Below are 27,612 nucleotides of genomic sequence, written 5' to 3'. Positions count from 1 at the left end.
AAGTCCCCGATTTGCAAAGTTATAAATATTACTAGCGAAAAGAAACGTCAAGTCTTAATTATTTCAAATAATTTAATCGCTAGAAACACCGCGAGATCACAATTAGATGGGGGTCTAAGAAGCAGGGATTAAAGCAGCGAAAGGGTATTCTTAGCTAATAAAAGAAGGCACTATTTGCGCAGGGTAGGAGGACGTAACGCGTTCTGAGGAAGGAAGATTTTTGCGTTGGGCTGAAGATTTATCCCAATAATCATCAATTAGGCTTAGTAATTAATAATTGAATTTTTGATGCCTCATTCTGTGCAAAGGAATGAAGACAGTATGGCACAAATTCAACCCAGTGACTTCGATAACCACAATTCCTCGTCACTTTCTTCTGAAAATTTCGCAATGACATGGACATTGCAGTGACGAATGACTTACTGCAGGGATTTTCTCCACAGCAATAATCTTTATTCACCGCAAAACATTAACAAACATTCGCATGCATATCGTGAAGCTGGTCAACTTATCGCCAAATCAGAAACGCACAAAAAACGTACAAACCTCAACATCTTCACGGAGTCATGTAGCATCACATAAAGGCCACCAGTGGGTTGCAGTACGCCAGGCAATGCAGTAATTACCAGGGTGAAAAGCGAGAGTAAAGTGAGGCGAACACAGCAATCCCAGCCACACAATGTAAATCCGCGAAATCAAGTGTACAGAGGAGGCATGGAATTTACTTAATAATATGCAATTATTTTTTTCTGGCCGCTGAATGCCCAAGACGTGAAGATGAATTGCAGCAACAAGCAATTGGCGTCGAAAAATGTTCGAAAAAGGCGAAAAAAACCCACAAAAAACGACTCGAATGAAAGTTATGCATGGGCCAGTGTGTAATTCAATAATTTTTAATATCTGGTTTTGCCTCTTCCCTCGGACGGTTGTTTTCTTGGAATGTTGCATAATCCGACCACGTATGGAAATCGTAGAAATGTTATTATTGGAAAAATTCAAGTGCAGCCGTTGTTGTTTTTGTTCTTTCAGATACAATAGCCTGGACGGTGCTTGAGCGCAGACAGTCATCATTACGTCTGTGATTTGTCGACCATGAAGTGCTCATCCAAGTACCACCTTCCCCCGACTTTTGCCTTATTAGGAGGTAAATGCCAATTAGTGACTAATTTGAAGAGGAAATGATTTTTTCTTTTCTAATTCAAAGCAGATAGTGTAGATTTAATTGCAATTAAAGTTTGGCTTTGAAATTGTTGACAAATGATGAGCAGTAAAAGTCGAGGGGATGCCTCACTTAGCGCCATTTGTGGATGATGAAAAGGAGAATTTGTATTATAATGACGTTATCTAGTGGAGTTCTCTGATCAATTGCTTCATTCTGTTTAATCACGTAAGGGCGAGCTTAAAGGTCGAGAGATAATTTCTTATTTCTAAATGCAAGTTGGAGGTCAAATATGATATGCAACGAATACCGCAACAATTCGATCCTCAGTTGAGATGTGATGTAAAAGAGGAATTTTGCTCAGGAGGCCTTCGCAAAAATGTTTCTTTCATTGGTTAATTGTATAATTGCTTAAATTGGAATAATGGGCTCTTTTCTTTGAAATATCAAAACAAATTAAATTTGTTGCCAATAGTTAAGCAAGATACAAGATGTGCAACAAAGTCAATGGCATACATACATATGTGTTTCTATTGATTCATTTCCCAGTAATTTGATTAGTGGACTTTGAGAGCACTGTCCTTCATAACTACTTTTTTATATCTTCACTTTTGCCTCCCCGATATTTCCCACAGAATAACTCTCCTCGCTAAGACCATTTAATTGACAATTGACATTGGAGTAACTTCGAGGAAGACACTTTTAGTTGGTTGCAAATTAAGCCCTTGTTTGATTTTAATCAACAAACAGATTCAAGATACTATCTGTCTGATGTAAACCACATACTAATACAGTTATTTCTTATAATTACTATTAGAAATGTTAAATTGCGTTGAATTGTTTTCTGGAAGTACTTCTATAGATAATGCATATATTTTTAAGGTTTTTTGTAAACACAATCGATACAATGCCTGGCTATCTGTCTGTGTATCACACCCGATTTACTCGAAAACGTCTGTAGTCTGTGTTTCCCTGGCACAACGCTGGGCGTTGGATATCCCGTGTGACAGTATCCATAACAAGAACAAAGAGGAATAATAAGAGGGCGTTTCCTTGATGAACACCAACAGAGACACGAAGCGATATTGATATACCCGCCACACTTCGGGCTTTATTTTTCCGATCGTGGTAGAGCAATTGAACCCAGCGCACGGGTTCTTCTGGCACTAAGTGTTGTCGTAAAGCATACCAGATGAGTTTGAATGGCACACGGTTAAACGCTTTCCCCAGATCCAGAAATGCAATGTAAAGAGGGCGATGTTTCTCACGGTGTTTCTCCATGAGTAACCGCGGAGCGTGTATTGCATCAGTAGTTCTTGACAAACCCGGCTGAATTCACGGTTATTTCAACGATTTCGCGAATCCGGTAATCAAAATACATTCAAAAATCTCCATGGTATTGGAAGGTAACCGGATCGGAGGGTTATCGAGGATTCTGCTGGATTACCTTTCTTTTTTCATATTGGAACTGTGGTACTTTCTTGCCAGTCAGATGGTGTTCTACCTTCCTGAATAACCCAATTAAAGAATTCACTGAGCCACAGTGTTGGACCCCAATTCTTTGATTTCCAGAGCGCAGATACGATGTGGTCAGGTCCTGTGGTTTTCCCCGATTCCATTCGGTTTATCCTCGATTTCAGTTGCGCCGACAGGTGGAGCTGTTCCTATTGTCGGCAGTGATTGTGGAAGTGGAGGATGAACAAATTCTTCGGTCAGTAAGCAAATTATCGTTCTTGCCATTAACGCAACAGTAGTGGTCGCAATCATGTGTGCGTTCGAGTCGTTCGAGTTTTGGCATACATATCTTTCTCGCCATGTCGAATGTCCACCTTATCGTAAAAATTTTTGTAATGGACCGCTCGGGTGACAGCGATCGCTTTTTGTGCTTCCCGGTCAGCATTCTTATAGATTGGCGAGCGTTTTGTCGTCGAGAAACATTTCTTTTCACGGACCTTCATTTCAACATCGTCATTCCGAAATCAAGTATCTCGGTTGATGTACCGCTTACCTCGCTTGGTGACCTCGTTCCACGACTCTTCCACATTCGTCATGGTTGATAAGAGATAATTTCTTCTTTCTTCTCAAGAAATCGCCTCCGGTTTTTTCAGTGGTTTGATTCCCAGGAGGAAACCAACGGCTGATGATGAAATGCGATTGTTTCATAAGGAATCGCTTTCTAATCAATGACGATGGTAAAATGTCGGCGTCTTATGAGAATATATTCGATTTGCGTTTTGCTGTTCTCACTATAAGATGTAGGAGTATGAGACAATTGTTTGGTGGACCATGTACTCGCAACGACAAGGTCAGGGTTGTCCGCAAAATTGACTACACCCTCGCCACTCGCACTGCGCACTCCAAAGCCCTTTCTCCCATGGCATCTGTTACTGTCTGCCTTTTCAACCCAAATCTTGGTTCGAAAATTTCATAAACGGCCAAAAACAACTAAAATTTTCGTGCGGTCATTTTTATGAACGAATGAAAAAATGGACAATTCGAAACAAATGAATGGTCTAGGTGATACAATTAACGGATTTAAAAAAAATCGGGATAACTGACTTATCTTTGCAAGTACTTCCAGAAAAAAAAATTAAGGTAATTGAGAGTTTCTCACACTTGCTATAAGAAATATTCCAAAAAGAATGCAGAATTTATGAACTGACTATATACCCGAAGTGAGAAGTAATGCCCATTCCCATTCACGAGTCCTTAACGCCCCTGTGATAGCCAGTACGGAGAAGTTGCGCGGTTTGTTTTGGACACTTAAGTTCCTTTTGCTCCACTCGAAATGGGAAATAAAAGAAAATACTGCGTCAATGTGCAAATGGAGCCAGAAAACTTGAGAAACGAATGCCACGAGCAAATCCTATCCGCAATCGATATTTGGTCTTCCCCAAAATTTCTTAAGAAGCGCGGCTCTAAAACGAAACCTTATTAAAACCGGTTTACTGTTTGTGTGTCTGTCCATCTGTTCGTCTGTCACACGCATTTTTCTGGGAAACAGTTATAGCAATTGACACCAAGTTTGGGGGAAAGTGGGAAGTGTAAAGGCTCACGCATACAGTGAGTTACGTCATTCCATTTCGAATTTGAGGGTGGTCCCTATACAGAAGACATGGCTAGGCTCTGGGCCTATGGATACCAGCTGTCACTGGGTTATAGAGGCAATTTGCCCTTTGTATATGTGGTAGTTTTGTGTCTGTCTGTTTTGTGTCCACTTATTTGTTTCGAGTATTTTGTTATGCAGGACAATTCATTATGGTTCGTTTTGGGAATAGTGGGGGAAAACAACAAATTAGATTGGTATTTGTATGGTCAGAGGGTTTATGAGGGATGAATGTGCAGTGTGGGTTACGTTGGTGGACACTAGTGACATATGTAATGTGCATATATAATAAAGAATGGTGTATAGTAATGTAAACGTTAAAGCAGTGCGAACATACTCGTTAAAGCAGTGAGAATATAACTGTTTTTACAGTTTGACTTTTGATTTATTAATAAATTTCTTAATAAAAATTCCTCAATGTGGTTCTTGCTTCCATTTCTAAACAGCATGTTTACAGAGTTGCTCTGCTCTGCTCCAACTGTAATTTTTCCTAAAAGCGGCAAAGATCTGATATGAGAAGAATATGTGATCAACTGTCTCTGGAACTCGGCAAAAGTCGTCGCTTAATCTAACAATTCTAAAGAGAAAAGACTTTGAGTATACATGACCCGAATAGAGTCTGTTGGGGGTCTTGTTTCATAGGCAGTGTGGGAAATATGCTAGCAAAAGCCCTGCCTTTTCTTTTGGAGATTTATTGATACTCTAACCGAAAGTCCTCGTTGTTCCTGTTTTGAACGTGTCATATTATATAATTCTCCGCAAGTGCGGTTGTTAGTTGGGACCCACTGTAGATGGCCCCTTTAGCAACATGGTACGCCATTCTATTTAGGTGGATTCCACTTTTTGCCGGAATCCGTATGATGACAATTTCGCTGATGATCTTCCATATGATTGAATGGTTGGACTTTTGGTTTTTGAGCAGTGTACAGCCTTTTTGAGAGTCTTTTATAATAACTACTTTCTCCTGAACTATATCTTTGGCCAGCAGTGTAGTCTGCTTGAGACCCATGAGTTCCGCAGAGGGAACCGTAAACGCTCTCATTCTATTGCCTACCTTTATACAAGGGATGCTGATACCACAGCTGGCGTCTTTTATTATTGCTACATCGGTGGCTTCAAACGTGAAACCATTTCTCCCGGACCAGTTTAGTTTGTTTTAGACTTTTACGATCCATTATTGTTTGGTTTTTCCAACTGTTCTCTTCGACCCATTCCACGCTTCCAGCTTTCTAGTTGAGCAATGACCCTTATGAGATACCATCAGGTCAAAAACTTCCCTGAAGCATTTATAAACTTCCGAGAGGCCATTGTTGGCAGACGGGTTCTGTCACTAGCTTATAAGAGGATGGGGAGTTCTTTTAAGCCAAATCAACTCTTTGGCTGCTACGAGGTTTTTCTAAATGTGTGTGGGGGTTCATTAGCAAGGGTATGGGCAACGTGGAAAGGTGTTGATTTGGTTAGCCGGAGACACCTTTTGAGGTGAGTGGCAACTACAGAATCAACTTTATTGTCTAGATATTTGGATGAGCAACCAGTAGAAGTGGTAGCGTAATCGAAAACCGGTCTAACCACCGCTTGAAACAGTTTAACCACTTTTTTTGATTTGAGGCCCCAGGAGAAGCCCGTAGAGAAGTTCACGACTCTTGCCACTCTTATTGCCTTTCCAAACATATTGGTCGTGTGATTTTTAATTGATATAGAAACAGTTATTGTCCTAAACAGAAAAGTGATTTCCTTACTTTGCCTAAGCAGGGTTTGATTGACCAAAATGTGGTGCGAATCTGCGTTTTTCGAAAGCGATTTCGCTGGACTTGTCCAGATTAACCGGTAAGCTAAGCACACTACATTCGTTAAGGAAGATGTTGACTTGGTTTTGTAGAAATTTGTCGACGCAGTGATTATTATTACGTGCTGCTAGTGACAGAAAGTCATCAGCATATTTAGTCATGCATTTTGTTGTAGAGAGTGCTTGTGTATAAATTGAAGAGTATTGGGCTCAGAACGCGTTCCTTGGGTAAGCCACCTCTAACTGTTTCAGACCATTCGTCCAGCATCAGGTGCCAAAATTCAAGAAACCTCAACACCCACACACATGTAGATGTCAGCTGGGATTTTATTCGTTCTCATAATATTGGCCAAGGTTCAGAAGTCAACTTTCTCATAGGTCTTGCCGATGCAGTATCACAAGTGGATATTCTCATCTAATATATGTATATACATTGCGTGCTAGGTACTAAGGGGACAAACGTCAAATGCTTTTATAAAATAACACAAAACACAAAACCTTTAATAGCTGAAGAGTCCAGCTCCCGGTTTGCTAACTTGTTTTAAATTTCGCTGATTTCTGAATTGCGTGTTGTACATATAAATCCACGTCCTGTTTTCAGTAATAACTCATGTCGACTGAGAAACTGTGGCAAACCCTTTATTCGAAAACGACTTCCAAATACCTAAGAATCATGATGACTAGATTTCAAGTCACATCTTCAGATTTTAGTAACAAAAGCGTTTGGAATTATTATATTGTTGGCGAATGTTTCAAAATTTTGGTGATACGTTCAGATATATTGCGAACAACGCATTTTATTTAATCCTTTCTATGAACTTTCACGTAAACCCAATTTTGCGGAGTTAATATTAATTGAATCTCACACGATATACTATGGAATCGCGATCCTTCGCGACTATTTGGCAATCTGCTTGAGCCCCATTTTGCTGTTGAAGAACAGATACGTGGATTGGATTCAAAATTCATAGCTGGCAAAGTAAACGAAACCCCAGGGGGAAAAGATAACAAGTGCGCTTATGAAACGGTGAGTCCCTTCAACTTTAGTATTCTTTTTACTTTAGTAGATTCAAAAAACGATGGAAGGATAACTCGATAAAAATGCATTAGCAAGTGATATACTTTGAAAGATTTACTTCATCGCTAGAAACGAGGCAATTATTGTAGGTTTTTAAAAATTTGATAAGAAACCAGAAAAAGATAAAGTTAGTGCTTTTTTTATCGAAATACCGTTGAAAAGATCAAAATGTTTTGCCCTTTTCATACTAGAGCGTCCAGGACTAGAGCTAGGTTTACAGTTACCGTGATTAGAAAAGTAATGAAGGAAAGCTTTTAGTGTGATATTACCGACACGGACTATGTTATTATCCGCTTTTTATTGGATTATTTCGTGCGAAAGATCTTACCAGAGACACAAATCTTCCAATACTAAGAAATTTTTATGTTTGAAATACAGCAATACCTCGAATTCCTTATTAGAATCGCATTTAATTGCTATTGAAAGTTCATTCAATATCAGAGACCGAGAAAAAAGAATGTTGTAGCTGTAATCGCAGTTTTTTTGGGCCGGTTCAATATTCTTGAATGAAATTATTCATGTCTGGCCTCAATACAATTTTTCTTCAATTGACTAGCAGAGAGAATAGGTAGTGAGAGATTCTAAAGTTATTCTTTAATTTCATAAAGCAGAAATATGGAACGAGGTAATTCTTCGTGGTACCAAAGAGGTCCCCATTATCACCTTTGCTGTTCGCTATCTATTATCAGAGGAAGCCATGCAAAAAACTACTTTTATCATCAAGACCATTCCAAAATACTTTTTAAATTAGAGTTTCTTGGAACGAACACATAATGACAATCATTAGTTTCATGACTACGAAAAGGCCATAGCTCATTGGGAGGAAATTCTTATTCTTAAAATACCGAAACATTCAATGGTGCTCACGAATAGAGTGAGGTCTTGGAAGTTATTCTACAGAACAGAATATTGTTAAGAATTCAATTCAATTTTTTTTAAAGCAAGCGAGGAAAAAAGCGCGAAATGAAGGTTCAATCTGAAAATAGAAAGCAAGAATTGTTAGAACCATCCGTGCAATGACGAGTGTATAACAATCCAACTGTGATTGGTTTTAGGGCAATGTTTGATGTATGAACTATATCTGCGCTGAAAAGATTAGATATTCAACAATTTATATCTCAAAATTTCAACATTTCGGATTGCTTGATTCAATAGTTCATGGTGGAATCTAGAATGCATGTATGTAATAGTGGTAAAAGTGTTTCGTGGTCTTTTCGTTCAAGTCTTTCACTCTCTTTGTATTCCTTAAGGGCATCATCCCACGTGTCGGGGCCGAGAAATCGATTTTGTTGGCGTCAATTGTATCCAGATGTAGTGCAGAATATTTGGGAAAAGTGATTTCTCAAGTCATTTGGAAATTACAGCGTTAATAATGTCAAGTTTATATCGATTGCGCGAGTGATTTCCCCAAAAGGGCGAGAATTGAAGCCAAGAAGCAACAATTGGCTTTACATGGCTTTTTTGAAGAAAATAAAGATTTATGGACCAGCTATAACATAGCAGACTAATTGTCAGTTAAAATGTTCTTGTTAATGATCACATTTTAATTTTCCACCATACCTCAAAGTCTATTCAATGAAATTCTGATGACATATTTTTACAGTTCGTAAACTACCTTAAAGAAGCTTTGGAAAAATTCCAAATTAGCAAAAAACAAATTTAACGAGGTGCCAAAAAATTACCTTTCGTTTTTAAGGTTTTGCTGGGAACAAAATTGAATTAAAATCGGTTTACTTACTGTCGGTCACATGCACTTTTCTCAGAAACGGTTATACCGATTGATATGGGGCCATACCGATTGTGGAAAAGTTACGAGAGAGGCGAGCTTAATGATGTGGACATATAATTTGCGTTGACGAGAACTGATTTGCCAAGATTGGAGTTGAGGGGCTAAGAAACGATTAAAAGGCTGGAAGAAACAACGTTGGCTAGAGTAGGCGTGTTGCGTTTGGCGTGTTTGCATTTACTGAATTCATGCAAAAAAAAAAAAAATAAACAAAGAAATGGCAATTTCCATTTAAGTCAATGAGGTTCTTATAATATACGAATACGTATTTCGGCAGCCACTTGTTGCCTTCTGCAACGGAATAAACCCAGAAATGTCCTTAATCTAAATATATCCAAACTATTTTAATCTAATTATCTTAAGGATTACGCCATAATTACATCCTACATATCCCCTCTATGATATCAGTGAATACAAATATGAGCGCGCGTTACCCATATCTGTATTCTTACCGTGCTCTTGAGGCTCGTTTTTCAATGAAGAAACTCTCACACGGGTCTAGTTAGTTGCGTTTGTCATCTTTGAGCACCGTTACCTTCTCGTCCTCTTTTTCCTTCTAGACTTTCCACGCTGGATTATCCTCATCCATACGGATTTGGTAGCCCGGCCACCGCCACTTGTTGAGCCGGATTTTATCTACAACCAAACAGTCATCGTGTAGGGAGCCAGCAATTTTCCGGAGAATTCTTCTCTTGAACGCGGCTAAGAGTTCGCAATTCTTGTTGCTAAGAACCCAAGTCTCCGAGGAATACATGAGGACTGGTAAGATCATTGTCTTGTACAGTAAGAGCTTTGACCCTTGGTGAGACGTTTCGAGCAAAAGAGTTTCGGTAAACTGAAATAGGCTCTGCTGACAGCCAACAACCATGCGCGGATTGCATCGTCATAGCTGTTATCGGTTGTGATTTTCAACCCTAGATAGGAGAAATTTTCAACGATCTCAAAATTGTATTCTCCTATCTTAGTTGTTTTCGTTTGACCAGTGCGATTTGATATTGTTCGTTCTTTGATTTTATTAGCTTAGCTTCCTTTAAATGTTCCTTGACCTGAGTGTTGACTAGCCGTTTGGCTTGCCCCAAGTAGGTAGGTAGGCTTTCGCTTAACAGGTTTTGTTTTCAGTAAAGTATTGAAAACTAGTCACTGAAAAATTGTTATCCGACATAGAAACGAGCAGCATTGAGAAGTGCTCGCGTCGAAGCGTGTGGCGTCGAATCACAATGAGCTGCGTCGAAACATATACCCATAATAAAAACCGGAAATGAACGAAACTAAACAAAAAGCAAAATGTTTGTTCATTATAACATTAAACACTGAATATTGTTCCATCATTTTACAGGATACACTCAGTTTTGTTCATTCCATACTAAGGTGCTTAACCGAAAATCTTAATAGCGGTTCACTATCATTTTAGCTCTAAATAGATAGCGGTAGAAAATGAAGAAAAAATAAGATTGAAAAATTATTTTCTTATTTTTTTTTTTTTTGAGAATTGTATTTTCCTAAGTCCCCATCAACTTAATGCCGGACCGGATCAAATGGAGAGCAACTTACTATCTTTTTTTTGGTCCACGGACCCCTCGTTTAGGACTTAGCACCCAAACTTTAGAAAAATGTTAGGTGATGACGGCTTTGCGGTTTGGGTGTGACTGAAGCGGTTCGCAGATATTAAGTGCTCCTTTATATAATTCGCAGAACGCAACATGACTATATTGAGTATATGAGTATATTGAGCGCAAATCCGTCCTATTGACCAGAGCGTGGTCAGAGCTGAAAATATTTTTTTTGAGAATTGTAGGGTCCTAAGTCCGCATCAACTTAATGCCGGACCTCCATTTGGACCGGTCCGGCATTAAGTTGCATTAACTGAAAACTAAACTACTGACTTCGAAAAAGCCAAAATAGTGTGTTTGAAGGAAAATGGAGTCAGTATGAGAGAAATTTCACGGCAAATTGAGCGTAGTCTGTCCGTTGTTCAAAACTTTTTGAAAAGTCCTAGTGGATATGGTATAACAAAGTGCTCTGGACGTAAAAGACATCTTGATGAGCGAATCGAATGGCAAATTGTGCGTAATGCCAGCAATTCAACACGCTTGTGTTGCTTAGCAGATGTGAATGTTTCACAAAACCGGGATGTCTGGAGTTCCTTATTAAGGCAGGCCTAGACCGGATACCGGTTGTTGCGCAACAAAGATTTTTCAGGTCATATTCTCCGATGAAAAAAATGCAATCTGGATGGGCCCGACAGTTTTCGTGGCTACTGGCATGACGCCAGAAAGGAACAGCTTTGTTTTACGAAGCGAAACTTCGGCGGTGGTAGCGTGATGGGGTGCATTTTATGCAAATGGATGCCCTTCACTGCAAGTCGTTACATCTCGAATGAAAAGTAACGATTACATTCAGGTCCAAAAACAACCTAGTGTCATTTTTAGATGAAAATGGTTACCCACTATGGACTTTTCAACAGGAAAACGCACGAATTTATGTCAGCCGCGAAACAAAAGTTTGGTTTTTGTCAAAATCAAACAAAATTATGGAGTGGCCAGCATGCTCTCCGGATTTGAATTCAATTGAGAACCTTTAGATTATAATTAGACAGCGGGTTTATAAAGATAATTGGCAATACGGTTAAAGAGCTCATAAGGGCGCTACAGGATGAATGGCAGAAAATTGACGAAAATTTGATTTAAAACCTTCTAAGAAGTATGAGAAACCGCATCGAAAGGGTGTGTAGCTCTCAAGGTGATGTAATTCTGTAATTATTTTTAGTTTTCTTTTTTCAACTCTTGTTACTACATAGTTAAGTTAATAATAAAGAAATGTATGTGATCTTACAAATTTGAAACAAGGGTGAAGTAAGTAAAATTGAATTAAAAAAGTAGCCTTAATTTACAAACTTTATCAAGAATATATTTCTTTCATTTCTTCCTCGTAATCATCTTTGTTGAATATTATATTACCCTACAGTTTTCCATTTTAGAAAAAAAATGATTTTTAAAGTGACCATATAATTATGAAACGCACCTTATAATATGGTATATGTGACAACCAACATAACCCTTCCACTTAAATATCAATTGTAAAAACCTAGGCTTAACTTCAGCAGATACGACACAACTGCAACTATTCCCATCGTAGTAAAAGAAAACTCCCGGAAACTTTCTAAAAATAACTGATAGACCCATAATCGAGAACGGCTCAATTGCCAATAACTGTCCAAAGAACTCATTGAATAATACAAAAACTATTTTTTTACCACTGATACTGTGTCCCACCCTGCAAACAAAAACATAAATTCAATTTATGTTAATGAGTTTGAAAAAGACTATTTTACTCATTTGTCTATCGCGTTTTAATTGTGAACCAGAGGCTGAGAGCACTTGAGAAGATTTGAACGGAACCGGTACCTGCAAGTCAGATTACTGTATTTCTTCTCCAAGTTTTAGGCTAAAAATTTACTTAAGTATATTATCTATGGTTAGAATAAAAACGATTTTTTTGGGTATGAATTGGTGCTACCTTCCCAACAATGGAGAGTTGGATCGCTAGAAAGTTCATGTCATCTCTTACCCATTAGTTGGGAATTTGAAGGAAGCACGAACCACATTATACACCACGACCTTCCGACTGAAGGTCAATCATATGCCCATGCCAATTTACGACCTTGATCTTAAAGGGTCTTTTGGCCCCATGGGGGAGTAATTTTTATATTCTGAATACATTGCTGTTCAACCGACCATAAATTAGCATTTGATCTCCCAGTGTGAAGCTATTTTTGATCTACAATCAATACACTAACTTAGGGTACAGGCATGAAAAGGTAATCTACGACAAGCATCTATGCAAGTAACATAATCAAAACATACCATCAAAACTAGAATATGAATGTTTTGTGGAAGGCCTGCATATGGCAATGACTAAAAATATCTTATCTGCTTAGAAAAATACAGTAGCCCTAATTGTCATGCTAAGCCAGCTAGTCCTTCCTAAAACCAGCAACTTTAGAAAGAGTCGTTGATACTGCGCAGAAAGACAGTCATGTGTAGCTAAAACATTCAAAGATATTGTTACGTTTATGCATGTTTACGCGAAATACGACTTATACCAGTAAAAAGATATAGATGAGTACATACTCCGCCTTACTCTTTATGCTAATTATCGTTCATTGTTGTTACATTTGAAATAAGCTTGTGCTTTTTGCCGATGAAACGTTTCCATCTTTTCTACTCAACCGATCTTGTCTTTTCAGAAAGATTGTCTTACGTTTGTCTCTTTACAATACTCAAGATCACGTTCACGGAATTGACTTAGAAAACTTTCACATAAATTTCTGTTTAGATCGTTAATGGTGTTCCGGGCGCGAATTGGACCTGAGAAGCATTTTGACAGAAAAAGTTGGAGACAATATTGAAAATGAAATAAATGGCCAAATTCATGTTAACCATGATGTCAACCGAAAGACTACTTTCTATCAGTGTAAGCATGGAAAGAATACTAATAAATATGCTAAATATGTAATAGTTTTTGTTTACTAGCCGATATGGCACCTTCAGGAAATTTTTAGGCTCCAACTGGTTCTAAAAATAGGTGACTGTTTTCAAATGTAGATGATGAAATCTTACAACCGAGGTTAAGGCATCCAAGATGATGGCGAACTATGCAAAATTCTTTTGGAATGTTTGCTGAATGAAATTAACGAAAGACCATTCTGGGTTTACTCATAAAGATATATTTGGGTGAAACCAATAAAGTCGGTCAACGATTCAATAGAACAAATTTCCAAAACTCTTAAAAGAATAATAATCCATAACACTAAAAAATAATTTCGATTGTTAGCCCCGATAGAGAAAAGCAATGAGCTATAGGCAACGACCATCTAATTCCTGCACGATACCTCCAGGAACGCACCTTGCATTAAGACGTTGACCTTATCCGCATACAATCCCAGTTTACTTATAGCAATACTAACGCGCAGGAATCCAATCTTGATAGATCTCAAAAGGTATACCGAAAGGTGAAAAAAGAAGTGCAACTGGCTTTTTGGAAAGATCGAAAATGTTGTGCCATAAAATACTAGCTGACATTGATTTTCATCAAGTTCTCTTATTTGTTATTTTCTTCCAACAAAAGTTGGTATTTCTATTTTCCTTTAGAAGATTCTGGAAATATTAACTCTTTACCGTTTTAAACGTACCACGGAGCTAGAGGGGCAGCACCGAACAGAACCGAATCTTCCTAGTCCCTGAACTACGAATCTATTTAGTGGTAGAATTGAAGCTTGGAGCCTTTTAAGGCACTCTAAAAGTATACATATCCAAGCAAGTCAATGATGCAATAAACATCAGAATATCCCTTAGGAGAGCGAGGACGCGTCATCCAATTTACACTAGCTTCCTTTTTCTGAGTAAAGGAGCCTTTAAAAGCTTTTCATCATTTATCCATAGATTGGGGATTCGCTCCTTATCTTCTTTAAAAATTTAAATATTTGACATCTACTAGGGAAAGGACGGTTAGGTTACACTTTACGAAGAAAGCAATTCGGCTCAGAGTTAAATTATTTATACTAAGTTTTGTCTCATAGTCGAGTCTTTTCACTAAGGACACTTGCACCTTACCAACTATTTCAGGACCCTTAGATAGTAGTATAATCTGGCATTGTAAGTGTGGGGCCATTTTCTGGATCTCTCGATAATATTCATAAAGGCGTCGGTCCTTTTGAATCCGACTTCTAAATTATTCCTTTAAGTCAGAATTTATTTAACAATGATTCTCCAGCCTCCTAGATCCAACCATTTTCAGCCTTTTAGAGTTCTTAAAACCAATCAACTGTAGTGCTATTGAAAAGCATATGAACGTGCTCCGTCAAAAGATAGGAAGAGCCCTGAAAGGCGGATTTGAACAGTGTTTTATCTTATAATTTCATGCTTAAGAATACATTCAAAGTCTTCCCCTGCTTATCGTAAAAGGTGACTAAAAGAGATAGATAGTTAGTAGACTGACCACCTAAAAATTTCCAAAATTTACTGCTATTGAAACGTCCACAACTTTTCGGGTAGAGACTGACCTCACGCCCAAGACTTTTGGCCATCGAAAGAGAACTATGGAATATACACAAGCCCTTCGACAATGACATCGAGGTCTTCGCTTTCGCCACTTCGACCGGAAATTCCAGCAATAGCATTGAAACATTCTGGGATTAACCGAAGTGATGAAACTCCTCTCCCTTTTGCCACACTAACGGCAACGTGCTTTTGTACTCTGGAAAGACCAGGAATAGCAGACGCGAATCCGTTGTCGGGTTGTTTCCGATATCACAATTGTACAGTGCGGTAAACCAACGGGGACTTCCGATATAATGGAGGAGGCTTTCTACGAGCAATTCAGCAGAGGCTCTCTAAAGGTGACATTGCAATCATTTCTTCGAGTATTATCCCGCTTTTGCTCGACAATGGGAGAGCTACCTTGCTGATTGGACGGCACACATTGAGCTGCTCGCCTGAGAATATTGATGAGTAAATCCCGAGAAGTTCAATGTAGTGTGCGTCGTGTCAAAAGGAAATTTATTACTGCGCAGAATGTTATGATTTCATAAGTACACACCGCATAACGAAAGAACTTGCATGTGATCGCATAAAGTTTCAATGGCCCTGTGAAAGACGCTAACGGTCAAATTCACATCAGCGAACATCAGTAGATGTAGAGTGGGAGGAAACGTTTTATCACTATTCTTCTCCAAAGAGGAGGATCCATTTTGGGTGTAGTAATTGGAGGGTATCTACTTGCTTCCCGTCTAAAGCAATACCAAAAGAAAAGCCGCATCAAAGAACATCTCGTGAGCTTAATCGACTGAGAGCAGGTTGGTTTCACCTCTGTATTCGGTTGCATTGACTAGATTAACATCTTACGGATCATTCCGGGACAGTGTGTGCACTTCATATTTTTGCTTCACCTGCTCTTTATAGATTTCGAGAGGGCTTTCAATAGGAGGAGTGCTCTACGCAGGAGAAAAAACTAATATTTATTTACTATCAGAGCGACTTATGATGGTGCTAAATGTCGCACGCTTTACTGAGATAAAATCTTAGAGTAACTTGAGGCCGAAAGTGGTTCTCTCCAGGGTTGCATCTTGCCATCGATATTATTTTTTCTTCTTATTGGTGGCAATCTCCATGTTGCTCTGTGCAGAGAACGTAGAGGAGTTCAATGGGTGAAGACCTCCTTCTTGAAACACCCTGATTGCACTCATAACATTTGTTGCTCTCTTACCAGGTCATGAACCTGGGCCAAATGGAAAAAGAGGCCAGTAGAGTTGGACTAAATATAAATACCAATAAAACCAAAGTCTTCAGTTTGATGCAGTCGCATTCTCCCTTTTGCATCAATGGCCAGAGCATCAAAGTCGTCGACAAATTGGTATATCTGGAAAGCGTAGTTTCTTCCGACGGTGGCACCGAACAGAATGTCGCCTGATGCACTGACAGCGCTAGATTCGCTTTCACTGCCCTGTCTAAAATCTGAAAATGCAGTGATCTTACCGCGAAGATCAAGTTGAGACTGTTTCCTATTGGTGTTCCTGTATGTATGGCTCCTGCTGTATGGCTCTATGAGATAGAACATAGAAAATGACCCCCACTGTCACTCGAAGACTCCAACATTTCGAATAAAGAACTTGGTCGGTGCACAGGCCTGACACTCGTACGCATTGTGATGGGGAGGCGAAAGTGACAGTGGATAGGTCACATTTCAGGTAACCGAGGACGATGTTGCGTAGATGTGGTTGACGCGCTATACCCCAAGGGGTAAATAACAACCATATTATATATAGAATTTTAACAACAGGGAGTGATCCTTCTGCCTTAGTGAGTTTTAATTCAAAAGAGTAAGATTGCCACAACTGGATCAGACGTATGGAGGATTAGTTGATAAGGGCAGAATAGAAAGATAGAATGTTATAATATTACGGTACCACGTAAGCCTTTATAGACAGGATAAGTAGATGATTTCTGTTCCTATCCAATAGGTCCCCAAACAGCAAGCTTACGCTTCGGAAGAATTGTGCTTCTGACAAGGAATATTTCGTAAGTCGGCACCAAGGTGGACATTTGGAGGAATAGTGGGAGATCATGGGTCCCGTCTCCGTTTGAATAATTCGAGTTTGCGATATGGTGCCTAGGAATGACGTTCGACGTCATGTTCGCAGCTTGTTTATTGTTGGTGGAAACGACTCCAAGATTTTCATTGCTACTTCTCTTCCAACCGAGATTTCCCCTGCCGGTTACAGTGTCTTAGCAAATCATGCGAATTAAAAACTAATTTACTCTCTTTGATTTTCAATATTTAACGTTCGTTCCAGTCCTAAGACTGGAGAGATTAGAAAATTGGCAAACCTGAGAATCAATCATAGATGCAAAAGCAAATTTAATAAGGATGATTCAAAAATAATTATCATTTAATTTCAACATATAATGTAGTAGAGATGTTAAAAAAAGGGACGAAATGATTAGCGTTAAAGTCAAGAAAATGGCGGGGACAAATTTGGGGCTGTTGCTTTTTCTATCCAGCCTCCCCAAAACGAAGTTTATTGTTAGCACCGAATACTTTTCATAGTTTCACCCATGTGAATCTTCTGACAGACAAACTTAATTTCGTATTCCAATTGTAGTAGTACACTGTATGCAGGATGATCATGAGGACTAAGTAGAACTAGTCACGGGAATCAGAGTTATCTCAAAATATCAAAAAGCCTCGAGATTGCACCCAGATCAGGCATTCGATAGAGCCAAATGGCGAAGCCGATCACGACGAGCCGACCCCGCTTGTGAACGGGACAAAGGCTGAAGAAAAAGAAGAAGATCAGCTTTTGCAACATGAGTCGGGGTTTTTAAATACTTGACCTCCTCTAGCTTTATTTACATTAATGACTCCTGTCTAAACTTATATCCCAATTAGGATATGCAAAAGTCTTAATAAAACTGATAATAATAATCGTTAGCGCAAGAATCCAAGTAGGATCTAGGCCTAGTATGTAAGAATACTTCATTCAAGATCACAACAGTAAACTACAACTGTGCCACACAGCGCTCGCCTGTAATTTCTAGCCTAATTGAAGTACTAACCAGTACTAAAGATTGGTCACCAGTCCTTCCGTTTGTAACACACGGGTGATTCCTAGGGAACGGTACAAATCAGTGTATGTGTATCAAAAAAAAATCCGCGCACTGACTCCGCACTATGTCATCACTTTGAAACACCTCTGCGGGCCTCCACTCTGCCCTAGTTGGAAAATCCGCAGCAAAATTCCTGGTAAAGCTCGGTTCGCGTGTGATGTGGTTCATTGGGAGCATCCAGAGTTCCCGGGGTACTTCCTCTAGGATGTTACAGTGGCCTAAGGATTCGAGGTCCAACATCTGCACTCACGTAGTCTGGCAGCACTGTACACTACATTGTATTTAATGTGGAGCTTCCGGAAGAGAAGATGAAGGAGTACATTGAGGACATTGGCCCGCCAGGGCTGCAGAGCCCCGGTAGCACCCACACACACGATTCTTTTAATCTCTGCTATGCTTGGTTCTACTGTACTTTTTTCAGTGCTTGCCATAATATAATAGAACCATACGTTACCACAGTCGTGTCCATCCAGAGCACCATCGTCAGCCGAAGATCCCATTCCTTTAATGGGCCTTTTGCAGTTGTAGAAGGCTACACAGGCCTTCTTAACCCTCAATTCTATGTTGAGTCTCCATTTCAACTTAGGATTCAGGATCACACCCAGATACTTTACATTCCAGGAAAGTGCCAATCTTTGTTGATTTAGTCGCGGTAGGTGGAATTCGGGTATCCTCTTCCTCGCCTTGGTGGTGAATCGCATCAGCTCCATTTTGGTTAGATTTATGTCGAGACCGCATCTTACAGTCCACAGGACTACCTTTCCTATGAGTTCACTTTTATCGGGGGAAACGTGTCTGACACTCATACGTATGTATGAAGTAGTTTTCTGCCGGAGCTTATAGCCCGTGAGCCCTGTAAGCCGAGGCGATATAAACCTTCACCTTCAAACCCATTGAAACCTGCTCCAGATGCTGCAGATTACTGGAACTCAAGTCCGGATGCAAATTTTTCCCAGGCGAGAATTCATGCTCTAAGTAATAGAGAATAATATTGAATTGAATAAATTGTAATATTTGCTTTGGAATGCTTTGATGGTTCGTCCTCCTTCGATCCACAGCTCCGACATTGATGTCTTCTTTTAATCTCTAACAAGAAGACGAGCAGATTAGTTGTGTCGCACTATGAGTACTGTTGATTTCTCTGCGCTACCGCCGGGATGGTCAACTTGCATAGGGGTTGGTCAGTCCTCGTTGGACAGTTGATCTTCATCTCCTCCTGGTGGAGTTGACAGGAAACAGGTCGCCTAGGAGTCTTGTCGTAGGAGATGACGTATTATGCCCTCCCAGGCGTGGATGATCCTGACGGCGCATGAATCAATAATCTCAAGCGATGCATCCTCCCTCCCCCCCCCCTGCTCCTAAAATTCGCAAATAACAATAGAATATTAGGCAATTTTTATGTAAAGTGCAACCCACTTTGTCGCAATCTCCCTACTTCCGTGTTATTAGCATTAAACATGCAAAGGGTGGCAATTTTTGCCCAGCAAGAAAATCCAAAGTTCCAAGGTGAAGTACATAGCTCCGGACGAGTAATTCTTGTATTTTATGCGAATCGTTTGAAGCTGCGGAGGGTCCTCGCACTTCTTTTGGGATTCTTTCTCACCCACCTATGTGGTGTAACTCCTGCACATGCCCGGTGCAATAATAGTATGCCTGTTTTGCATACTGCCAAGATAACTTTTGAAGAGGAGTCGTGCTGCGTCATTACACATTTCCTCGTAAGTTTTGCGTGGTTACGTGCTGTGCTTATACACAATTATCAAATTATCAGATACTTTCTCTTCTTAAGTTAAAAATAGATGAGGCTCACAATTCACAATTAATATTCAGTAAATATGTTTAAGTTATTGTACACCTAGATAGTAGAAACTATAAGTTTTTTACCTTTTTTATAATTGTTCGATTGTTTATTTATGTACATATATCAGATATATGTATCTGCAAACTTTTGAACACCACTCGTGTAACATATCTGTGCTAAAATATTTTCACTGGTACGAATAAAGTTAATGTTCATATCCAAAAGAGTTAAAGATGAATGATACCAATAATTATGGAAAATAAAAGATGCAGTAATGATTTAATATTCAATGCGCTTTTGTTATGCAAATATTTGAGGCAAAAACATGCCATGATAATATCGATAAAAGAAATTTTAATATGCATTAGATGGAATATTGTTTTAAGATATTAAAAGTTTCGCGAAATATTAACTTAGATTATCTCTTTTTCTGCCTTATTTGCAAAAATAAAAATGTGGTTCGAAATGTATTTTCTTATCGCGATAGTTTAGTTTCGACTTTTTCTCATTTGAATCTGAGATATCACGTTTTCAGCACTTCGTGAGTTGGAATTTTCGTTTCGTTTCGTTTAAGTGGTTCGCGATATTTAGTTCCGTTTATATAAATATAGGATGAGGTAAAGAGTGTAGCATATTTATTTATGCAGGTATAATTGCATCTGAAAAGTTTTGAAGTGAATAATAGCAAAGACTATAAGAATTGGGAAAATGTGAGTATAAAATATAATATGTAGAGCAAGCCGCTAATTGATATCGGAGTTTTGAATAGATTAAATTATTTCTAATTTTACTTTATGCGAATCTAGCTATCCAACTCCTCTACCTATTCCAATGGGATTCTATCTCTTTGGAATTACCCGTGCCTTTTAAAGATATTCATAGCATCGAAGTTTGACAAGTTTTCGAGGGGGACAAATTTTCTTGAGCTATTTTTGATGTTCCATCTTATCTATATTCTGTAATTGAATAATAGATAATTCCTTGAAGGCAATTGTCCATTTCGTGACCGTTGAAAAGACGTCTTAAGTTATGTATCACCCTCTGTGGTTCTGAGTGCTGGCCGAATATCACAGAAAATAAAGGATGCCCTACGATCATGGAAATGAAGATGTTGTTTTGGATCAAAATAAGTATAACCGTGTTCGATATGGGGTTGCACCTAGAAAACTACATAGAGAAGAAACAAATCGAGTTTCTAGATAGCACAGAATGTAATAGCATACATACAGATTAGGTACGGGATAGTTAACTGGCTCGTGTATCGATTACGCCTAGATGGTTTTGTATGTTTGTACATCCCATGACGCATACACTACACCAAGAATGTTGAACATGTGCAATGCTTATTGTCCACCATACAAATTAAAACTTCCATAACAAGAAATATTGCAAATAACCGAGTTGAAAGCGGGTCTCTAAAAAACTAATGGGATAGTGAAATGAGACCAAGCGTGAATTACTGGACTACTGGACTTTGGATGAAGGAAAGTTGAATTATTCTACTTTGATTGGAGTTTATGTTGGTGCTTCCAGAGAGGTAGGGTGAGTTGTAAGATTGTTGATTAGACTATTGAACAAGGTGAGAGGGAGTGGGTTGCAACAAGTTGGATATAGGAGAAAAGAAGGTGGTAGGACCCTAACAGTCAAGCTACAGTCTACTTAGAATACAGCTACAGTATGGTGTGGACTAGTAAAAATATCGCTGAAAAAAACCTAAAATGTTATGCATAATAAAGTGTGAAAATATCGGTGACCATGGGCTATGTGCGCCCCATTCGTTGACGGGGGTTTCTGTTTCCCTTAACCCTAGTTTTTCGCACACTCTTCTCAAGTGTAATACCTTTATTTGCTTCCTTGCTTCAATCAGTTACACTAATTTCCTTTGAGATAGTAAACATTTATATTCTTTACTGTCACTTTCACGCTGTTGCCGATGTGCAATTGCTTTGTGGTAGAGGAGCAGCTGTAACCTTTGAGCACTCTTTGCTTAAAATTGGCTGATGTATAATGCACATTGGTGACGCATGCAACCGATGATTACACAGTACAGCTGGTGACAGTCTAAAGATAAGACAGCCAGTTTGGCCAGCAAAATTCGATAATAGGTGCAGCTGAACGGAATATTTGCTCTGTGAGCCGTATATTATAGACATCTATAGCATGTCTATTAAACTACTACTGCAAGAACAACTGCAAACGAAATTTTCAGATTTGAGGACATACCCTAACTCCTCGTAGCCTGATAGGAAGGGTTTATTTCAGGCATCTCAAATGTTCAACCACAAATTTCCAAACTGGGTGAACATCCTAGAGCAGGAGTGACTATCCAGCTCAATGATAGGGCTGATACTATTATTTTTAATTCTGACACATTTGCAATTTTGGCCGTCCCGCGCGTGAGACTCATTTCATGCCATTTTCCAAAGCCGCGGGCACTACACATGTCTCCTGTTTACTTTTTCAAGTAGTGGAAGGCATCCACAAAGTGCTTCTTTTCGTATGTTGCCTTAATACACGTAAATCGTTGCGGTTACTCATAGTTTATATGATACTTTACTACATTATTATTATATTAAACCATAGTTAAGTTTCGTTACGTGGGGCTAGCCGCAGCTTCAAGCACTCAGACCTGTGTTAAGCTTATTGCACTATCCCTGGAGATCGCCTAGTCAACGGTCTCTCGCCTATAGCGTTCGCAGGCTTTCTCCAGAAACAGCGAATACGCAGACTCTTCGTTGAAGAAAACCTTACCGACGATGCATGCATCAAAATTGGTTCTATTGTGGATATATACAGAAAATAAATTCGTTTTGGTGAAAGTCGCCAGGTCTTACCTATCACAGTCATGCAACACCAGAGCAATCTGCAGGATTGGAGTTGGTATTGTCCTTGGATATGGTACTTCCATGTTAGCTTGGAGTGAGAATATATTACTAAATATTTGAAGGTTTATACCAGCTGGATTTCCGCTCCTGCTAGTTAGCTTTTAGTTGCCCCACATGACATTCCTAATGACATAACTAGTCAGATCCTCCTAGCGTTCGCCGTGCGTTTGTTATGGAGGTAGCAACTGTGGATTACATATTGTTCAAGTGGTCACATACAGTGCCAGAAAACTTGCGAATAATTATTACAGCTAGATCATCCTCAAATGCTTGTGCAAAGACGTTTGCGTCCTCGAGGAGTCATAGCAAGGTGTCCATTATCAGGAGCCATAACAGAGGAAAGAGAATCCCTCCCTGTGGGCAATGCCAAAGGCATACTGCCTCAGTAGACTTGTGTCCGACAAATTTGTATATCTTTTTCCACTCTAGCATGTGAAGAATCCAACTGATTCAATCCTGTTTTATAGCGTTAAAAATCGCCGGAAATGGGGCCTTCGACGTCCATGAATGCGCATATTCTTTATCGGATATCGCGTTTCTGATAGGCATGTTACCTACAGTAAAGTGACTACCTAGGGATATGTGTATCCCTTATGAACCGATCTAAAAGTCCAGAAGTGTGGCAGAAAGAAAGTTAGACTGATAGGTCGGAAATTTTGCGTCTGTGTTTGTGAATAAATATTACCTTCACATCAGATCAGTTAGTTGGAATATAAGCGTTTGCTAGGGAAACACGGTATATATCCCGGATGTGTAGAGCCAGAGCCTCCATTGTTTCTATTACTAGAAAAGGAATAATGCTGTGGCGCAGCGGGGTTAATAACAATCGAAATTTATTTCGAATGTTGTTGATTCGATTCAAGCCATGATAAAATCATAAATTTCAAAAAAAAAAAAAATTGTTTTTTAAAAGTCAGTGCAGAATTGGAGTTGTACAGATAGACATATATTCTTATTATTCGTTATTTTAGCCATGAAGAGACTCACAGACTTGTATCTATGGAATGAGTTAAATGCCCATTTCATTCGTTCCAGTGATAGTATTTTGTATGTCAGAATCCAATCTTCAAATCCCCCAAGATGAGATTTGATGCTGCCTGGCGAGTGCACTTCAGGCAAATGATTTGCAATTTTTTCATCGCTTTCTGTGCATCTCCCCCTCTGTAAACGTACATAGGCCAGCTGATGGTTACGTGCTTTGGAAAGGATCCACTTTTGCTTTGAGGTTGCCTCAAAAGAGTTCATTTTTTTCCAAAGCGTCTCCATGGTGATCGTTTAGCCGACCTTATGCTTTAGATCTTTAGATCTTTTTGTATCAATTCCAGCCAGCGCCTGAATCAGACTTAAGAGCTCGGCTGAGGGGCGCCCTTGTCGTTCTCCTCTCATTTGCCAAATCCGACTTACACGATGATGTTTTACACTTTTTTGGCTACTTACGTGGACAGCTCTTTTCGAAAGCTCCCATTCAACCGTGGTGTGTAACGAGAATATTTGGCAATGACTTTATCTGTACCGGAGATCAAAGGGACATGCTCATCCAATCCACGTAAGAAGTCCTTTTTGTGCAAGAATTTTGCATGATTTTCAAGCATATTGACTCTTCAAATACTGACGTTGAAATCAGATGTGACAAAAGTATGGTCCGTTTTTTTACCTGATTAGCAAAGCGGTATACAAGTACCTAGATGGTTCGAATCAATTATAGGAGATTGACTCTCCAACAACATATCATACCAGCAATGTGGTTCCCCAGTTTATTATTAACATCCTATTAGAAGAACTATATCATGTTTATGTTTCTAAATTCCCAACGGTGTATATTAGGCTTTATTCCTTGTAATTTAAAGTATTTCACCCCCAACCATCGCTGGCAAACAACTTAATTTGATTTGGACCTTCATTGGGGTAACCGACAAAAATATATTTTGCCGAGAGATAGGATTTTATGAAAGTCTATTAAATGGCTGTCAAGAGCGAATATATTACTTCTGTAGTAATGCATGAAGTAGTACGTATGCTAGGTTGAAAAAATGCCAATGTAGGAACTAATATTTTAGTAGATGCTTCCCTTACTCAGCTAACTAAAAGGGGCCAAAATACTCTCCTTTGAAATCATCAGTTTAAATTTGGGTATCTATCCCTTTTGTGAACAACCAGCACACTTCTTCTTCTTCTCGTAAATGCTAAATATTGTACCTTATTACGAAAAAAACGTTTTTCAGGTGGCAGAAGAGACGGACAATAAAAGCAGTAGTAGTAGTAACCCTTAACCTCATCCCTTCACGTTAGAAATTCCACCATTAAGGAGGGATGGAGCAGTCCAGGGGGCTTATTGGGGGATACGAACCCATGCGAACAAACGATTGCTTAAACCTCACCAAAAAGAACCTCCGAATCATAGTGGGAATTCTCACTGGTCATTGTCGGCTGAACTATCACCTAGGGAAGCTAGGGATATCTACGGACACTGCCTGCAGGTTTTGTGAGGAGGAGGACGAAACCTCTATACACGTCCTGGGACAGTGTGGGGCACTTGTGCAAAGTAGGTCAAGACATCTAGGAGAACACTTAATACCAGATGCAAAGTTGAAAGATCTGGAAGTCGGGAACATACTAAAGTTCCTAACGGTTACAGGCCTGCTTGAGATACTATAATCAATAGGTACACTATAACCACTAAAAGGGGTACAATAGTTCTTCAAGGACGCGGTGCGACTTTCCCTTAACAGAATAATAATAAGCTAATCTAGAAAGTAGTACTACCGTACAAAAATCAAAATGAAAATACTATAATGAGTGTGTTCTAGCACAATATATACCCTCAAAATTGTCGCCGAAAAGTCTACTACTACTCCTTATTTAAAAACGGATATGGGAAGGAAGCCTTGACACTATCATTTCAGTGATGAGAGAGTGAGAAATTAAAAACCTGCCGTTTATCTATCTAGACTATCTCCCTTATCCCAATAATGGGCAGTCTATTTAGTCTGGTGCCAAGGGTAGTTTCATTTTATTCACCAATAGTTGCTGAGTTTCTTCAAAGGATAAACAGTCTTTAAAAGTGATACGCAACGTTATTCACCTCGGAGCAGAAATTAAACATTCTAAAATTTTCTGGCTGGCAAACTGTACTTACCATTATTGATATCCTCATCTTGAATATTCCAATCGACATCCACCGGTCGCAACGAAGAGGTACAAAATAATTTCAAATTGATTTGAGTTTCTTGCGAAACTAACTCCAACAGAAAATTCTCACAAAACCACTCGAAATAATGCCAACCAGGAAACAATAATATTAAACACCGATAACAATTTCCGATGTCGTTAAAACAATCTTCTTTTCTTCTATCTTTTGATGACAATAAAGTTTCACTTAATCATAAATAGATGAAGAAAAAATCCGCACTTTAAATGTATGTCACAGTGAAAATTGTGTCCACTGTAGCCCGAAACATTAACCAAGACAATTTCCTCAAATAGACGAACAGATGTAAAAACAAAACTTCCGATATTCATTCACGAGAAAATGACAAAAATATGTCCGCTAGTGATTAGATGTCGAAGACGTTGAAGACACAAAAACCAAAAGTGCCATTGAACACTGCGAAAACTTTCTTGATAGTCAAACTTCCGCGCAGATCATTAGCGACGGCAAACAGCACAGATGAGACCACTTCTTCCTTAATTTCACTCTTGAGTATCCCATATGAGTAGGCTAATGAGTACCAGAGGCAACCAGACGTTTCATTTCGAGATGATCTCGTTTCGATGCTCCTTTTGCATCCTCACGCTCCTTACGCGGAGCACCAAATCCTCTGACCGTTTTCACTCACTAAAGTTTATAAGCAGTGCTTGCCGCACGAAGCAAGTCTTGGGCGCTTTGAGAATTCCGAAAACGCGTGTTACTAATAGACTAGCCTGTGGTCTACTGATTTCTTTGACGATGGGCATCCGCTAACAGACTTTACCATCTTCCTCAAAATACTTTGGCACACCACAAACCCTGCCACCGTACTCAGACTCCACAATCGTGGATCGTGCATGTACCTCATAACTTGCAAGAAGTTACAAGGTAGAGGCTAAGACGAAGAAATGCCACTTCATTTGGGCTGGTGGGCTCCCTCTTTGCATTCACTTTCTTAGCGGTCTTGCGGCAGTCAGCGGGCACCGCTGGAGACCTAGCCAATATGTATCTTATCTTGAGATGGTACACTCGTGGTCTTGGAAGTCGATTCAACATGGAGAACTCAACGCTACTTGGAAAGTTGAATTATTTGCATATAAACTATTTTCCATGGGTTGACATGCAGATAAACAGATCGACTTTCAAGACCTTATAAGATGGGATTATTTCTGATATTTGCACTATTTTGTCTGTCGTTTGTTAGATATTTGCAGGAAATAGAACAAAAATGAACTAACCAGCGCAAACCAAATCTGCCAAACTATTAATTCTTTCAATTTACATATAAGAAGATTTTTATGAGATGATATGGAGAAATTAAAGTTTGCCACTTACTTCAGCAAATATTTGCTGATATAGGCTTTAGGTTAATGAAAGAAGACAATTACTGGTGGGTTTCATTATTTGTCAGTCGGAGGTAGTCCTGTACCATGAAAAGTTGTGAATTTTGGTAAGTATCTTCCCAAGGGGCGAAAATAGAGACATCCGTTAGCCTTTTCTTCGTACTTACGCCCGAAGTATCAATCTACACAAATTGAACGCTGGATAATCTTTCTCGCGTAAACAAGGCTCATCTGATATCTTGACCGTTTGAGCGTGCTGACAGCCGCTTGGAAGAGGAACTGCTGAGCTCGAAAAACGAATTATTAAACTAACTGAT

At 39.2% G+C, this 27,612-nt stretch overlaps 1 protein-coding gene across 1 annotated transcript in view; it reads right to left on the bottom strand.

Moving 5' to 3' along the window:
* Positions 1-26,732, bottom strand: part of LOC119661715 (TPR-containing protein DDB_G0280363) — a 145,105-nt gene extending 118,373 nt beyond the window's left edge. Inside the window, exon 1 of the mRNA XM_038071169.1 lies at positions 25,902-26,732. Coding sequence (XP_037927097.1) covers positions 25,902-25,940 — 39 coding nt within the window. The 5' untranslated portion in view covers positions 25,941-26,732. The remainder of the gene's footprint in view (positions 1-25,901) is intronic.
* Positions 26,733-27,612: the final 880 nt, after the last annotated feature.

This window comes from Hermetia illucens, chromosome 1, assembly GCF_905115235.1.
Source record: "Hermetia illucens chromosome 1, iHerIll2.2.curated.20191125, whole genome shotgun sequence".
Classification (NCBI taxonomy): Eukaryota; Metazoa; Arthropoda; class Insecta; order Diptera; family Stratiomyidae; genus Hermetia; species Hermetia illucens.
This window is presented reverse-complemented; position numbering and strand designations above follow the sequence as displayed.